This window comes from Hippoglossus stenolepis, chromosome 22, assembly GCF_022539355.2.
Source record: "Hippoglossus stenolepis isolate QCI-W04-F060 chromosome 22, HSTE1.2, whole genome shotgun sequence".
NCBI classification, from domain to species: domain Eukaryota; kingdom Metazoa; phylum Chordata; class Actinopteri; order Pleuronectiformes; family Pleuronectidae; genus Hippoglossus; species Hippoglossus stenolepis.
In genome coordinates, this window is record NC_061504.1 from 4,276,008 (window position 1) to 4,293,879 (window position 17,872).

General features: G+C 41.0%; 1 protein-coding gene across 1 annotated transcript in view; it reads left to right on the forward strand.

Annotated features, from left to right (window-relative positions):
- Positions 1-17,872, forward strand: part of LOC118101442 (synapsin-3) — a 103,720-nt gene that overhangs the window by 64,747 nt on the left and 21,101 nt on the right. Inside the window, exon 8 of the mRNA XM_047338524.1 lies at positions 16,893-16,955. Within this exon, the coding sequence (XP_047194480.1) occupies positions 16,893-16,955 (63 nt within the window). The remainder of the gene's footprint in view (positions 1-16,892; positions 16,956-17,872) is intronic.

The window sequence follows — 17,872 nt, forward strand, 5'->3', positions numbered from 1 at the left end:
AGAGACAGTGGAGCATAATGATTGAGAGGCGAGGACTTTTACATTTTTGTCAAAGTGACTTAGACAATTAATTGATTATCAAAAACATTGCAGATGACACTGATTTTGATCTGATAATTGGTTAATCGATGAATCATGTCGGCTCTCACACATTTTGAGCCCCAGAAATCCATTTTCCTGATGACTTCAAACAAGATTATGAATATTTTAAAAGCATTTCAGTTTTCACTTCCCACCCAGAAGTCTCACTTAGTCATGCTGCCCACCCCCTGACGCCCCCTTGAATAAAAGTACTTAATGAATATTGAATACAAGGTGCAATGAGATTCCTTCAGTCTGCAGCAACAGTCAGAGGCAACCAGATGACTGTTAATTCCCTAACTGTGAAAACTAATAGTGTGAAGGCAAATGAAGACTTCGGTTTTCTGTTAGATATTTGTTTTAATATGTGTCAGCAGAACGTCACTGAGTCTAAAGACCTGCAGCTGCTTACATTACATGGCCTCGCAGGCAGCACCTACAGCTTCATTTTGTCTGATTTGACTCTGAAATTGCTTCAGTCAAGTGGCCGTCAGTCAAATCAGCCAATTAAAGTCTCTTGTCTGTACTTCCTGACTGTTTATAGACCTGAGTGGAGCTGCATTATAGCTGCAGAGTCTTATCTGCAGAGACTGACAGCGCTGACTTGCCCCTATACTCACAGTTATATAACCAAGCCAGAAATAATCGGGTCGAGGAACTCTGACCCTTCATGAGCCTTCATTAGCAGTTATCTCATTTCAAAGAGCCTGCACAGCCTTTGTTTTGTACTTGGCGTTGGCGTGGACAAGTGCATGCTTTCAATTTCGTTTTTAAAAAGTGGATTGTATTTTCTCATAAATTTCATATTAAGAGATTTATTGGTCACAATCTGAGTATTTGGTCCTTGTTTTACCGTAGGAAAGACAACAATGGCGTAATACAACAAGCAGGATGTGTTTAGACTAAAATGATAGTTTTCATTTACCTTTCACCCGTGACACAGAAATCAATTCATCATCCACTTTGTGTTTGTCCTTCGACTAGAAAGAATACACTAACACATTTCTGGATTCAGCCCAGAAGATGAGAACAGCAGGATATTTATTAACTGTGCAAAGTCATTATCATCATCATGGATCATTGGATGCATCTAAAAGTCAAAAGCGGAAATGCATCAGCTGCGTAGCCGTAGTTAACCAGTGATAATGCCCGGTCGGATATTATTTCAGCCCCCACCCTGAAGTCTGCATCAACATATTTGTGACATTCCTTAGCTAGACAGTGGATTGGCATGCATGACATGGCGGACTTCTGTTTTTTTTAGTGTCTAAAAGAGGCGATGAAATCAGGACAATTCAGAGTAATAGAGACTGGTGAAAGGAGGGAATGACACATATGACTCATGCATGAAGAGGTAAAACATCTCTGCATTCCTTACATTCTGCATATCCCAAAGATAACGGCATGAATCAAGCCAAGAGAAGGAAACGAACCAGATATGGAAAAAGTAATGTATAGACTGGGTTACAGGATAAGGCCGGTAATATTCTACATGTTTATTATCGTAAAACAAATCCTACAAAAATAATAAAACCAAGAAAGAATTGATCCTACTAACAAGTATATGTATAGCTAAAGTACACAGTACACAGTCTTTTCTGAAAACGATTCACAACACATACACCACAGCACTGAGTGACTTGTTCTTTCCTTACAATGATTGTGGGAACTGTATTTTCTGATAGTGATCAGGGAATTTCCGGTCATATCGCCCACTCCTACTTTGTTGACAATAAGAAATGAGATGGAACAACACGTATCCTTTAAAGGGGAATTTGTATGGTGGTAGCTGTGTATAGCATCTCTGCATCCATTTGTGTTTTTTTCCCATTGATAATTCCCCAGATGTGTACTCTCTGTCATGTCCAGATGACCAGCAGCTACAGTGTTTTCGCTCATTCATTTATATATGTAAACGTTATGAGCAGTTTACTCTTTCTACAGCTGTAATTTGTCACAGATGCTCAACTATCATACAGAGAGAAATCCATCTTGACAGTTTGAGCACATACAAGAGCATAAAAATAAACCAGATGTCATTGAAGCTAAATACACATTGGTCAGCCACAACATTAAAAGCACTTTCTGGTAATAAATATTGTGGCCGATCAGTATAAATTAAATGTACTCTGTTTTATGCTTTTAGCCTCGCTAGCAGTGTGGCTCTAAGAGGGCTGATATCAGGTTGGGCGGTTGGTACATGTTTGTCAATTGCAGTGAAATCTTCATAGGCATTCATGGTCCCCAGAGGATGGATCCAACTGGTTTTGATAATCCCCTGACATTTTTGGCAACTCTTAGATAGATTATCAAATGGTCTCGAAATGGTCATATTGGCTTGTCTGTCCCAAACGACAAATCATATTAACTTAGTGATCCCCTAAACCTTCCTCTAGTATCGCTAGCTTCACTTGTACAGTGAAGATAGTTGATTAAAAGGTGGATTGGGACAATTTTATAATAATAAAAACCTTCCCTTCTTTGCCTCACCACAAAGTTCTGTTCACCATGTTTCTGTGGGATCAGTCTGTCTTGTTGCAGCTGTCCTCGCAGGAGAGATTTGAGCACAATCAGTTACACGAGGTCTGTGTTTCCGTCCAACAACGAGGTCACTATGTTTGAAAATCATGGCTAGACCAATAACATTTTGGGCCACTGCATGCTCTACTTTAACTTTACCATCAAAAATGGGACAAGATGAAACGGAAGCCACTCTCCAGAATGATGCTGCTGTGTGTGTGTCACTATGACATAAAAGTCAGGACCCTTTAGAAAGGATGTCACCAAACTAGGCCAACATACTGTAAACATAATGCAGCCGCAGAGTGCATTTTATTTGAAAAAGTCCAATTATAGAAAAAGGCTTATTTTGAGTCGCTGGGGGAGGAGACAACTGCATTGTGTACTGGAGGTCTTTAAGGCCTGCGTGATTCTGGGTTGACAAAAGGGAACAGGGGAGTGACTGAGAGGAAATACCTTTCATCCGACTGACAAGCTCCAAAAGAGTCACAGGAAGAGGCGAAATTTGAAAAGATACAGCACCGCCGAGAGCTACGGTCACAGAGGGACAGCGTCCAGCCCTGACTCACCCACCATTCACATGCCATTTAAGTTAAGTGGGACAGACAGGATAACCCCTGCTCTGCAGCTCTGGGCTTTGAGGACAACGGCTTTTGGAAGTTGTGTCACAGGAGGAAAACATTGATTGGATGTTTCCTCGTTGTAGAGAGTTTTGAGGTTGCGAGGAGATCTCGTGGTTTGGCAGCGGATCTCTCTCTCAACTTCCCGGGTGGCTGCTTTGACAGGCAGGAAACACCTGTAGGCCACTGAATGAAATACAGACTGTTAGTAACTGAACAGTGGTCAGTGGGCTTTTTAATGGGCTTATGGGTGGAATAGAAGACTAGAAAAAGGGGAATACCATGAAGTAGAAAATGTTTTGATGGGTGCTGGATCATAAAACATTTGAAGAAGAGAAAATCCACTCGCTTAAAGCTCCCGTGAAAGGATTTATTTCCTTCCTCAGACTTAAGAAGTCTGGTGAAATCTTCAGAAGTGTGAGGAACAACCTTGTGCTTGAACCATCACTGACACCTGATTGAGACAAAACCGAAACAGGAGCATTCAGAAATCATTTGTTTTGAGTGACTTGACATTAGGTACCCTGCTAAATTCGGATAATCGGAGGCTGAACAGTAAGAAAGTATATTACGCCTCAGTGAGACCTGTATTGGTTGTTTGGGTGACATTCTCATCTCCGCCCCAGTTGAAAAGGAAATGAAATCAAGTGGCGGAGCTTTCATTAATCATTCAGTCAGCCCAATCCACAGAACAGTTCGGCAGATGCTCACCCATTTTTAGCTGTAGCATGTCTATCATCAAATGTGGAGTCAGAGAGAGAAACACAAACATGGCCCTGACCCATGAGCCTGCTCACATCGGGACTCCCCCTGCAATAAAATATGATGAACGGTCAGTAACTTCCTCGTCCGGCCGGCCAAATGCAACCACAGCGCTCGCTGCTCAGACGCAGGGTCCCCCCGCTGTACTCTACTGTACATATTTGGTGCATGAGCGGTCAGGAAACCCCACAAAATGACTATGTTGTATTACTGCATGAGACAATGAGACACCAGGCCTAACCATAAGCATGGGCACATGGCAGCATGGAAATAGCTTGGACGAATTCCTTTAGGTTGAGAGAATGCCTAAACACAGTCCGATACCGAGCGCAGTGAAAAATGTCTGTTTGGTTTGGTCATATAATGCTCCGGCAAAATTCCTCTCAACCTAGGTCATCGTAGCAGCAATATGGGACATTTTTAACAATTTAAACAAAAGTAGAATAAGTTAAAAAAGGGAGAAGAAAACATTTTTACGTATGAAAATGACAAAATATGTTATAAAGGTGGATGTTTCAGTAATAGAACCAAGACATTTGAATACATATGCAGCCAAATATGCAAAGCACCTAAAGCTACATTAATAAAAATGTATTATTAATGGATTAATGACTAATGTGTAATGTGAGAACTGTGTTTGCCCCATTAAATGCCTCAGACAGAGTTAATATGGAACTCATAAGCCGTTTTCAGACATGACCCGCGGGTAAAATCTGGAGAATTGGCTATTTACTTAAACATTTTTCGTCTGTCGTGTGTTAGAAGCATCATCAACCCCCCCACACATCGACTTCTTCTGGATTTGGATTCTGGATCTGTAGAAACTGCGGAGCATCTCACTCTGACATTTGCGTTCACACATGCACCTCCTCTGGAGAATATACAACGGAACTGCAGAGTTCAGTGCATGTCTGAAAGCAGCTATAGTAAAACTGGAACACATTCAGAAATCTGTAAATGGCCAGTGTTTCCCGGAAACCTGAGCAGTGGAGCGAAGGTGTGTGTGGGAGAAGGAGAGAGAAAGTTAATTTAGGGAAGATGGTCGAGTGAGTCATCAGCAGGTCAGAGGTCAAGGGTGTTAACGGAGGGTCCACAGGATGTTGACGTCACACACTGGTGGGTGGAGGGACTCTGGCAGGTTTAAATTTAGAAATTACATCACACCACCAGGACACCCCTGTCAGTTTTTCCTTGTTGTCTGTGGAGCAGACGTGCTGTGGTTTCATTCCGAAACCATTTCAGAGCTTTGTTATCTACCCATGATGTTTGGCAGGAAACTTACGGCAATTAATGAGGTACAGTTTTATGAGTGAGTCATCTAACCTTTGCATACAGAAGAGCTAAGAATAGTAAGTGTGTGGTCAGTGAAAAGTGCCACAGAAAGGACTCTTATTCATTTAACATTTCCACAAAAAACAAAAGGATTCCTCTCAGTTCTGTGGATTATGACAAGCAGCATTTCAAGGATTTATCCTGTTCAACCTCTTGATTGCTGACATGTCGCTGTGCTCAACCTGTTGCGCTACATTGTAGTAATGCGGGCTAGTGTGTGGAGAACTGTGCCTCTTGTACAATGGATTTTGATGTTTTAAAGCTCTGCTCATATGTATTTTTTAAATCAACAATGGTTCATATGTTTTATACGAAAGGTGTCATTCATAGTAACAAATCAGACAATTATCAACCAACCCCACACGACTGTTCACCCTCAGTTCTTCCTCATCTTTCTGAACACATTTTGGTTTTACAGCCTACAATTTGAATGGGTTGGTTCACTCTTATAGTTGTTGTCACATTTCCAGCTGCTAAAAAAGTTTTGATAAACCAATTGTATAACCAGTCCCGCTCTAAACAGCAAAGTTAGCAACTCGCTGAGAGCTTTTATCAAATAAAGAGGCAGATATCTCCCTCTGACGGAGGTCTAGACCTGAGCTGTGTGCACCTCTGGATGGACCCACTCAATGTCACTGGCTTCTCCAATATTTATTGTGATCACATCTTTGTGTAGATGTAATTTTCAACCAAAGATGTTTTTTGTCTTTTCTTTTGCAGATAGATTTTTTTCCGAAGGCCCTGAAAAGGTCAAGGCAAATTTTTTTTTCTCTAGTTTTACATTGAAAAAAGTCTGAAAGGTTAATTTGTGGAAACAAAATTGTTCTGTATGTTATTCTTTCTTATCCTTTTGATAATCTTGTGGCCCCTTAGACATGTCTAGGGATCTCTCTCCAGTTTAGGAGCCACAGTTTTAGATCGCTAAAACATTCTTTTGTTGACATCATGTGTCTATATTTGCTACGTCGTCGACCAAATAATAAAGAAAACACTGAAATCTCGACGGAGAGATCCCACATACTCCACCACTGTTTGTTTTGAGTCATGATAAAGCGTTGTGGGGAGAACTCCCTTTAAACGTTTGTCTTTTGGATGGCTCAGTATTTCTGTGGGTAGTGATGAACCTTCCCTGCAGCTGAGAGCAGTGGGTGTTGGTTTTGTTGACCATAGCTGACCAGGGTTTGCTGTACAAACCACAGCAAAAAGTAAGTCATCCCACATGTATTTTTATGGCTGGAATCCCCCATTAACCAGACAAGAGACTCTACACAAACATTTATGCTCAGTGTGGAGACCCAGTCGCATTATGCAATTATTTTTCTAGCTGGTAAGAAGTGCATAATGATGTTTAGATAGCTTACAATAACAGCGTCTTTGTTCAGAGGATCTTGTCCCGGTATCTGAGTCATAATGTATCACAAACACTTGACTCTCTGTTCTGTTTGATTTGCCAGAATTTCATTTAGAAATAAATAACTGCTGAACGAATGCAGACCCGAGAAAGACTATATAAAAGCTGCTTTCTTTTGAGGGAAACCCCTCTTCTCTGTGCTGTGATACAGAACTTATATCATGTCCACATGTCCCTGTAGTGCTGGAGTCCAACCTGAGGGTGGAGGCCCCCTAAGGAGTCACAAGACACATTGAAGGGGTTGCAAGATTCTTTCAGGACTAAGAAACAAGAAAAATCAAAACTTTGCAACACAAAATTGCATTTATCTTACTTTATGTTTTCATCTATGCTTTTTATGGTAAAGGCAACACAACAGTTCAACAGTTGCTTGTATCCTCATTCAAAATTGGTTGTGATGTTACTGAAACATACAAACTGTTTTTAGTAGTTTGCGGTGATAAAAGGATGTTATTAAAGACACTGTATCTTAATTTCAAAAATATGTTGCCTAGTTGGGCCTAGGGCCAAGGATGAACTGATTGCTTTTTTTTAGCATGGATAGCATAACAGTGTGGCCATTTAAAAAGCATTTAAAGTTTGCATTGACCTAACACGAGGATCCATAACTCCTAAGCCGTTAAGCAAAAATCTCTATTTCACAAGATTATAGAATATTCTTCAATTATATGATTATTTCTAGAGCAAGAGATTTTCAATTGGATTTTTTGCAAAAACAAACAAACATATCCATGAGTTTGCTTGTTCAAACTCCATACCATTTCCATACTCACCAAATTCTTCTAGATTTGGACCACTTTGGCATGTTTATTACAAGATATCCAGCAAACTACCAATAGACTGCACTAGTAAGACAATACACTTGAATGAGTTTAACTCTGTTTAGAGTTTGCACAATTCCTCCTTGCACAAAGTCCAAAATAGTGTTCTCGAAAGACCAGCCGTCAGCCAATCAGCAGGATTATCACCACGTGCATTTGCCTGCAAATACACATGAGGGATTATAAATTGCTATAAAAACATTTCTAAAGGATTGTACAGCCTGGTTGGTTTCAAGGTATTTTTTATAACTTGTGTAATTTAGTCGTGGCTGTAATGTTCCTGCAGTGTACTGCAGCGTTCCAAGCATTCCTGCTGCTTGCACAGCCGGTATAAATACAGATTAGGTTTGCCACTTCCAGCTGTTCCTAAACATCTTCCTCCTTGATGTTCCTCCTCTCTCCTCCCAATGTACCGTGTCTTAATTGAAAACAGTGGCTGTGCTGACATTTGGGCTGAGCCGTGGTATTCACTGTGCAGAAGCCCGCCTTTCCTTCCTCTGCTGTCAAAAAAGTTGCTGACACCTCTGGCCTCTTGTATCCTTTCATTTACTGAGCCTTATAAGGAACACAGAGCAGGGAACATTTCTTAATACATTGTGTCATAATGTTTCCGTCACGTATGACTTTTGAGTCAGTGCGACAACACCTCCTCCTTGGTCTCAAGCCTCGGCCTTCTACTGTCAAAAATATTCATATTGTAAAATGAAAAAAACTAAATTAATGGCATTTTTCTGTCCTGTTATATATATTTTCAGCCCTGTTCGTTTTTTTGTTTGTAAGCAAGATTATACGAAAGAAACCGAACAGATTTCCTCAAAACTTGGTGGGAGCATGGGTCATATGGGAACCCATTACATTTTTGTTGTGGATCCAGATCAGGGGCAGAGCCAAAAAGTAATTTTCAACATTTTAACCGTTTTCCCAGGGAATAATTCATGGCTCTTGGCATATGGCACATTTAGGGAATTGATATGATTGAGTGTGTGAAATTTGATTCAGCTTGATTGAATTTAGGCAGACTGCTGGGCCCTAGTGGAGGTATGAATCTGTGGATCTGTGTGTGTGTTTCAATTGTGGGAATGATAGAGTGTGAATCTTTTGTAGGTAATTTGTTTTAAAGACCTTCATGTGAAGTCGCTCTCTCATACCCTCTTGGGGGGGGTGCTCAGCGTATGTTGAAAACCTCCAGTCAGGTAAATTGAGTTTACAGTCAGAATGTTTTTAAGGCAACTTGATACTAACTTTAATGAATGAGTTGAGTAATGTTTTTTGGCAATGTTACATGAAACTGTGGCAAACCACCATCTAAACCCCAGTGTAATTTTACTTGAAGCAATCCATCTGCTCCATTAAATCCAGACTAATAACACATATTTCATATCTGATGAACATGTTGGACATCCAGCTTCCTGTATTTTCTATGGAAACAGGATATTGGGGTGGGAAACAATGCAGGAAGGAATAATTCAAGAAAAGAGATAGTGTAGACATTTTGTTGGACATCACACGATCAGAGGGAATTAAATTGTATGTGTGGGACCCTGACCTCTGACCTCCCTGCTTCTGCATGTGTGTTCAAAACTTTGAATTTCCCCTTCAACTTCCTCTGTAGTATTATTATAATAATAATAACTGGACTTTCTGCCTGTTTTTATACAAATCTATCCATGCAGGTTTCTAACAGATGCGGGTTTGGATCTATGATTTGTTTTGTCTGTATCACAAAGCCTGACTGAATGATTCCATTGGACAGAGAATCCAAAACTGCACCTCATTTCTTCTCAGCCCTTTTTCCGAGACCTAATACTGAAGGAGACTCTGGAAAATGGGAAAGAAACATCGCTTTTCCTTTTAGACAGAGAGGAATGTGGCACCGTGTTGATAGTTTTTGCAGGACTGGCTCGCCCGAAGCTCGGCTGCCCTTTTCCTTCTGAAGCAGGAATGTAGGTTAGTGAATTGATTAGCGCTAATAAGGCCTGTCAAGGTCCATATTACAGCACGGCCGCAGAGAAGCTGGACTGAAATAGCTCCTCTTTAGTACAGTCTGGACATGTACTTAACACAGACTTTCAGACAAACCTGTGTTTATGTGAAGTGAACTGGACTGGACACAAGTAGTGGCAGTGTTCTCTTATTAAATCATATAAGTTAAGCAGCTGTAATATTAACCACCTGGGAGATTACTGAGATATTACAAGTAATTCTCCCATGAGAGCACTTTCTGTTTGAATATTGTCAAAGAATGCATAAAGGGAGATTTGTAGGTGTTGTAAGGTGAGACTGTGTGGTACATACATGTAAATGCTACATCAGCGTTTGTTCAGCAGTCAACACTTGCTTTGTGTGAACGCTTCAAATACGCGATTCCAGTGGCTCACCGACACATTGCCTGCAACTTTCGAGCTGGCTAAAAATCTAGACAAATTTGCGATTACTACAGCCAATCAGAGCACAGGACAGGCTGAAGGTCGTACAAAGAGGTGAAAACCCAGAGAAACCAGACGGTAAGTCAGGGTTTCTCCTGGTGAAACCTTGTTTAGTGTGTGACAACCCCCCCCCCCCAACACGAGTTCTGATGCGCCAAATGAAGATCCTTGTCCTCTTGTTTCTTTATCGTCTTCTATTGTTTAATATTGTCTGAACTCCCTGCAATTGGTCCAAATGTCCAAACTATCCGAAAAAAAGTGTTTTCACACTGATCTTGATCGATCCCACCTCTTTTGGTCAGAGTTTGGCCACCTGTTTCACACCTGTTACTTTGGTTCAGACTTAACTAAAAGGTCCAAAGGTCCCGACCAAAAAAAGTTGGGTGTGAAAGCCTAAATCTGTACAATCTAAAAAGTAGAGTTTCAGTGACTTGCTGTAGATGGAATCACTGTTAATTACGATTATTAAATACAGCAATACATTATAGCATCATAACATTATTCACAGCTCGTTTCTTAGACTGAGTAAAACAAGATGCTGTAAATTTCCTCCTCTCCTGGTCAGTTAGCAAGCTGTGATGAGAAAGCATGTGGCTTGTGACCACTAGAAGATGCCACCGACCATCTCTGTCACCTCCCCATCAACACCTCGGTGGTGTCGGGAAGCGTTCCACCCTGGAAACTTCCATCCTCGGGAATAAGTTGTGTTTTCCAGACGTCTGTCTCCCTCATGGAAATACAGCAGGATGGAGTAATGGGAGCCAGATGAGCTGAAATTCCACAACAATAATTACCACGGCCAATTAGGCAGTTTTTACTGTGCACACTTTAACACAATGAGTATCTACTGTTAGTTGTTGTTGTGGGCGGATGTTAGTCCGAGAGGTTACCATGACAAGTCATAAATATCTATTATGGGGGCGTGTGGAGGAACTACTGCATGTGTCATGCTTGTGTCACTTTTGTAAAGTTTTGGTCTGAGGGTTTACAGTCTGGTCTGGTCGTGTCCTGTTCACTTGAAACTAATTTCCGTTTGTCCCATGTATAAATAAGAATCAGCACGTCTACATTTGTGATTTTTTTTATTTGAAAAATACTACAGCCAAGACAAAATCAAGTTTAATTCCTACTAAATAAGGGATGTCATATATAAAATATCAGAAACGGGATGATCTGTAGTAGTTCTCCAGATTAGAGGAAGGTGGGAGATGTTTACACTTTTAATACCAATAGATTGTTTGTTTATTTTGTTTCAAATTTACCAAAAACCAACTTGTTGAAACTACTTTTAGTGATTTTACAACCTAATTCTCTCCACACTTAACTCCTCCCGTCTTTGGATGGGTACCATTAGTGAGCTTCCCTTGTTTCCAGCCTTTAGGCCAATGCTAAGCTAATTGGTTCCTGGCTTAAGCCTCATATGTAGTGCACAGACATAAGGTAGCAATTGTGTTGATCTTCTCATCTTACTCTTGTCTGGAAAACGAATATGATCATTTCAAAATGCTGAATTATTGCATGTGTGTGTGTGTACGGCTTGATAACTTTCAAAAGATCCACCCATCCATCTGTTGTAAACCATTTGGTAGCATATATACGTACCTGTTGGGACACTGACTCATTCCTGGTACCATGTCACACTTCCCCTCCTGTCCAGTATTTACTGAGCTGTAAATGTTCAGAGATTTGAAACACTGCATGTCAATGTGAAAAAAAATAGCTGACCTGCAGCTGATCCGCAGTCCGTCCTGAGCTGTTGTACCCGTCGTCACAGTATAAAGTCTATCAAGGGACTTTTGTACTAGTAAATCTTTATTCCCAGCTATATACTTTATACAACTCTGTAGTGAAAGGTAACATTCCTGCCTTCATTTGAAACAACTCAAACCTTCACACACAGACACTCAAATGCAGCTGTATCCATTCCTCTCAGGTGTACGACTTCAGTCTGTGACTTAGCAGGGACATGCATGATAAACATTACTGGTCTCCATGGGCTCACAATAATCCACAGGCAGGGTTTGATGTGGGCAGGCTGTCTATGGTCCCACTGTGGTTGGACTCTTGAAAAGGATTCTGGGTCGGGGTCCCCTGCCCTCGTCGTCTGCCCAAGCCATCGCGCCTCACGTCTTCTCCTTGATGTGGCAGATTCGAGCGGCCATAATAAAAATTGAGAGATCATAAATGCAGGATGGATGCACCATGTGTTTAGTTGGATGATGCATGTGGTCACTAGGAGAAGTTTAACTCCAACACTCAATACAAGTTTTCCTTGGATATAGTGTGTGACCCTTATATGCTTGGCTTTGTGTTTGATACTATAGTGGACTTTTACATTATTTTATTGTAATATATAAATTCAAAGTAGGCATTGATACAGTTTATATGGTTCTGTATTATCATACTCCTTCTGGAGGAGGTTATTTATCAGAAGTTGATCCTGTACTCTATTTTAGAAGTACACACTTCTAAAAAAATACATATTGTGACTATATTTAAGTCATTAATTTGATATAGTAATTCAGTGGAATGCAAAAGAAGTTAGTTTGATTGCTATACCAACTTTAGATAAAGTGTTTGCAAGTTGCTTTGAAGCTATTATTTTGATGTGTGTATATTAGTCCACAAACCTGGGCAACATGTGGTTTGGAAACGCATGAGTCGGACTAGTTTATATAGTAGGGATGCATTTGTTTGTGAGCGATTCTGTTTCATTTGTGAGTCTAAAGGACTTCACACTGTTGGGACCTCCAAATATTACACCAGTGGATTCAGTCCTGCTCTCACATTTGAAATTTCCACTGTGGGATGTGGAAACTTTAAGTCGACTGCAAACGTTTTAACATCGGAATGTCACGTGGAGGTGTTTTGAAGTTAGGGACGCATGATTCACCTCAGACACTGACCTGAGCGACAGTCCTGCGTGACTCACTTCCAACAAGCTTTTATGGCCCAGAAGGAGGGGAAGTCCGCGGGGGTGGATGGGCTTCCCTGAAGTATTTCCATCATGTGCCAGGCTTGGTCGTCTGGTACATTTGCCGTAAATGAAGTGGGCCTGTGTTACGAAATAAAACCTAGACTGGTGAAATCACCCACCATATAATTAGCTTTCTTAGCATGTGACTTCTTAACGTCTTTACCACACTAGATGCCTTTTACAGACTTCTGCTGGGAACAAAAGGCCGAGTGGCGCTTACGCAGCTGCAATGAAACGGAAAGCTGAAGTTTTTAACCAGAAGTTCCACATCTGACGCCTCACAGGCTCTAACGGCCACCAAGATGGTTTTTAGGGACATAATCTTGTTTTGTTAAACAATCTCATAGAGAATATGAATTACTGTCAAATAAAGACTCTTCTAAAATGCTCTCTATGTCTGAGGAAAAGGGTTCACAGTTCACAGCATTGACACAAAAAGTTCTCTTCAGCCTCTTTTCCACTGATCAAAAAACCCACAAATGCACAAACATCTGATTTGATCTGAGAGCACCTCAGAAAGTCAAACTCCTCCACTGGCAATGGGAGTAAATCACCTTTTTTTAACAAGCTTTCCTGAATAAACAAAAAACCTGCGTATACCTGCTACTTTAGGTGGAAAAGAGGTTTTACTCTGTGCCATAAAGAAAATATTGGAAACTAACAGGGAAAATAAACTATTAAAACCATACAACTTATATTAGTAGAAAGTTAGAAAATACAAGTCACCAATGAAGACTGATCATAACAACTGGAGCTAATTCTGTAAAAAATTAAGGCTCAGTCACAAAAGCCTTTGAAACTTAAAGATGTTCTGGCAAAACGATTAATGCTGCAGTCAATCAGAAGCTACAGTTTCTTAACTAAGTTACTTTAACCCTTATTAACTCCTTTATCATACAAATATGTCTTTTTGAAAAACAGAGCTGGCATTATGTCCATAGCTAACAAGCTTGTTAATCCAAAGCTACCAGGTTCGTGAGCTCATAGAGCATTTTCCCCTCTTTATAACTGCTTAGTGAATAAAGTCTTATCAGAGGTAAATACCACAGTACAGTCAAAATAGAAAGAAGTTTAAGCGCACGTACACAAAGGCCTTTGAATGTTTCTTTAATCTTTCCGTGATAATGCAATATCATTAAGGTGACGGTGCATTTTTGTGGTCTGAGAATCAATGGAGGAAACACCAGTGAGTGCATGTCTGCGTCTGATGGTCCCTTTTCGTCAGGGGGAACAGGATGTGGTCAGCTCTCCCCGACATGTTTAGTGGCTGCCGTCATTGCCATGCTGATGGGAATGGCTGGAAAGAACATGTCCAGACAGAGTGGGTGGCTGCAGCCCCTTCCACTCTCTCTCTCTCCAGCCAGACAGACAGACATACACACTGTGTTATGGCTGGCCTCTCCTCAGATACTCGCTAAACCTCAGACATCTTATCAATCATCATGTGACGCACACAGGTAATTGCTGCAAAAGGTTTGAAACTTGTGACCGGCCTCATATCGCACTACTTTTAAAAGATTATAATACAAGGATTATGATCTTGTTTGGTTGTTAACTATTAAACCAACTTAATTGCTACTAATTATAAGGTTGAATTGGGCAATAATACTGTAAAATAGACATGAAGATGAGGAGCAGTATGCTGTAAGTCTCTGGAGATCTGCCATTTGCCCACGTTTCCTGGTTGGTTATCCAGCCTTGTTCAACACGCATCAAACTGAAAGTCAGCTCTGTGCTTGTTAAAAAAAGAAACTAAACTGAATAGGTATAGCTGAGAAATGACCATAAATCATATCAAACAGGGAGTGATTTGTTAAAAGTCTTTAGGATTAAAAGTTAAAACTTGTCGTACGTTGCATTTCAGTCCTGAAAACGACAGAAAAGTGTCACTTTGTAAATCACTTTTCACCTCTGGCCACAGATGTTTAGTTTTGTTGGTATCATTTGAGTTGAACCATAGTTTAAAAATGCTGCACTTAAGTTCATCAGCTCATGAACAGGCCAAATGGCCATTTAAGACATTGCACAAGAACTTCTTGTTTTATGTGTCTTTATTGTCCAATTCTTACGTTTGTAATTTCCCTCCCTCCACTTAACGCTTCATACACGCGACTCTTGAAAATGGATTGCAAATCCTTGATACAGTCTCAACTCCCGTCTGTGTTCTGGCACTTGTGAAGTGATAATGGAGACAATTAAGCACACTTCATCTTGGCAGCACGTCGGCCAGGGCTGCTCTGTTAGAACCTGTCAACAGAGGCGGCGCTCACACCCTCAAGCAGCTCCATGTCTGTTAATGGCTCTGCACCAAACAAGCTGACAGCAACATTAGGATGTGTGGCCCTGTCAGTTTCAAGGAGGGTTTGGACGAACTGATTGCAGCTGCTTTGGCGTTCCCCTTGCTTCTTCTTGCGGGACAGAACTTCTCCAGGCATGATCTGGCCTTGTGCCTGAGGCGGGAACATTTTCTGTTTCTGTATTTATTAAATTGTATGCTTCACCTAGAGGTGCAATGATCACTTACATCCTCGTACATCCTCATGCCTTTGTGAAATTGCAACATGCACAAACACATTCTCACTTTAAAACATTCCTGGAAACCAGAAATAGACCTGCATGCAAAGTTTGGATGATTATGTTTAGTATCTATATTTAAAAGTCAATAAGTCATCACAAATGTGTTGTTTATTATCGAGCATTATTGCTGTAAACCTGATTTAAAGGCCCCTTATGTAACCTGGCTTTGTTGCTGAAGAGGTATTTCCCTCTTGAGATTACATTCCACTTACAATCTAATCAGTAGATTTATCCAGGGGCGTCTGAACCGCAGAAGTTTGATATGATCTGTTGCTGTTTCATCCTCTTCACTTCTACAAACTCTAAGAAACAGCATGTTTGCGGTCAGTTGGGTTTTCACTGTGATACTCCGCCTAGCTTCCCAGAACCTCGCTGTTTGGTGTAACAAACCCAACATTCTTCCTATAGCAGCTCATGCCTCTCCAAGTGGGCAGCTTTACGTTCAGTGGTATATGGCATGGAGGCCGTTTCTTTTCGAGGACACAGTTCAGGACACTTCATGTACACATCCAAATCAGCTGCAGAGGAAAGACATTTTTCCACTTTTGGTTGACGTGGTGTTTACCACATGTCGGTCTCACTGTATATTTAGAACACCATGTCAAGTTCTGAATCTTCTTTCTTAGTGGGACAAAATGTTCACATAAACACTTTCTGATCTTCCCTGTCCTTAAAGCAAACTTACAGCACATGTGATCCCTCATAACAACAGTTTTATCCTAAGAATGTATTCAATTTGAGATGTGAAAGGAATTGCATGTTGTGACAAACCTAAAGAGTACCTGGCTGTGTAGCACCTCCACAAAGCTTTACACAGATTCTCATTGTTGTAGTTTTACGGACCAACTAACTCTGTGTCCGTATGCGAGTCAGCTCAAAGTGTGTTCACTGGCTGCAGTGGCGTCTCTATCCATCCATAAAGGGAAGGTATTTCTGTACGTTGAACATTTGTGGGCGGAGTTCGTATAATAAACAGGATTTAGGACACAAAAACAAAATGATACACACTGGACACAAGGCGTCATTCTCTCCACTCTCTTTGGCGTCACTTGTAGACACAGGAGACAGTTGCCATAGTGATTGTGTTTACATTATATTCCTGCTGCCTTGAAATTGCACATAAAATCTACAAATGTGATTTCAACCGAAAATGTAACTAAACTGTATATTTAACCTTGCACTTCCTTGATTGTGGCCCAGGGATTGCAGCTTTTCTACTTTTGCAATCAGCGTCGCACAGTTTGTATTGTTTGGAATGCTAGTTGGTTGCCAAGAAAGCAAATACAAACACCATCACCACCCCCAGGTATAGAAAGACTGAGGTTAGCACACCAGCTAATAATATGCTGTTGTCCTTCTCTGCAGGTTACAACTCCTTCCTACCCTGTGGTGGTCAAGATGGGGCACGCCTACGCTGGCATGGGAAAGGTGAGTAAATGAATATACACAGACAGTAGTCCTTAATCCCAGACTATAAAAGTAACCTTAGCATTGAGCATAACTCAAACTCCATTACCTGAAACAACAGGGTTTGGGGTGAGGATGCATTTGAAATTGAATATACTGCATATCAGGTTTTTCTTTCATTCATATCATAAGCCAGGAAGATGCTAGAGAACATCAAACCGATAGCGAAAAGGCATCTGCATCGCATTTAACAAAAAGCTTTTGAAAACAAGCTCAAAAATTCAGATTCCCAATTCTCACAGATTACTGCATCACACTCAAGCCCTTTTGCCGCATGACCTATGGGTAAAATCCGGAGAATAGGCGACAGAGTTTACCCGTAGTTTGCCCTTCACACATGCACAACACAGCGGGAGGCTCTCTGCACAGACGCTTTCACAACAGCATCAAATCCTCCGCATTATTCAGACGAGAGGTGGAGAAGCCGGGCGCAGCAGGCAGAGACAGGAAGTGACGTATTAACTCAGCTGTCAAGATCAGCACCCCGACATCATCGTCAGCTCTTATCACCTCAAACTCTCTTGACATCTTCGTCTGTGTCTTCTATGTGTATGAAGCTGTGTTTTTCACTGGGAGTTATTTGTTTTCTTTTAGCTTTTTTAAATTTTTGCGTTATAATAGCGTCATCAACCCCCCCACTCACTCGCAATGAATCCAGCGGGGTATCCCCTGCTGTGTTCACACATCGACTTCTCCTGGTTTTTTACAGACTTTATACGAGGAGGCCAGGAGGATAAAGTCTGCAGAAACTATGGAGATTCTCACTCGGACATTTGCGTTCACACATGCACCTCCTCCGGTGAAAATGGAGGAGCTGCGGAGTCCAGTGCATGTCTGAGAGCAGCATCAGATTAGTCTAGTTTCCAGTCATGGAAATC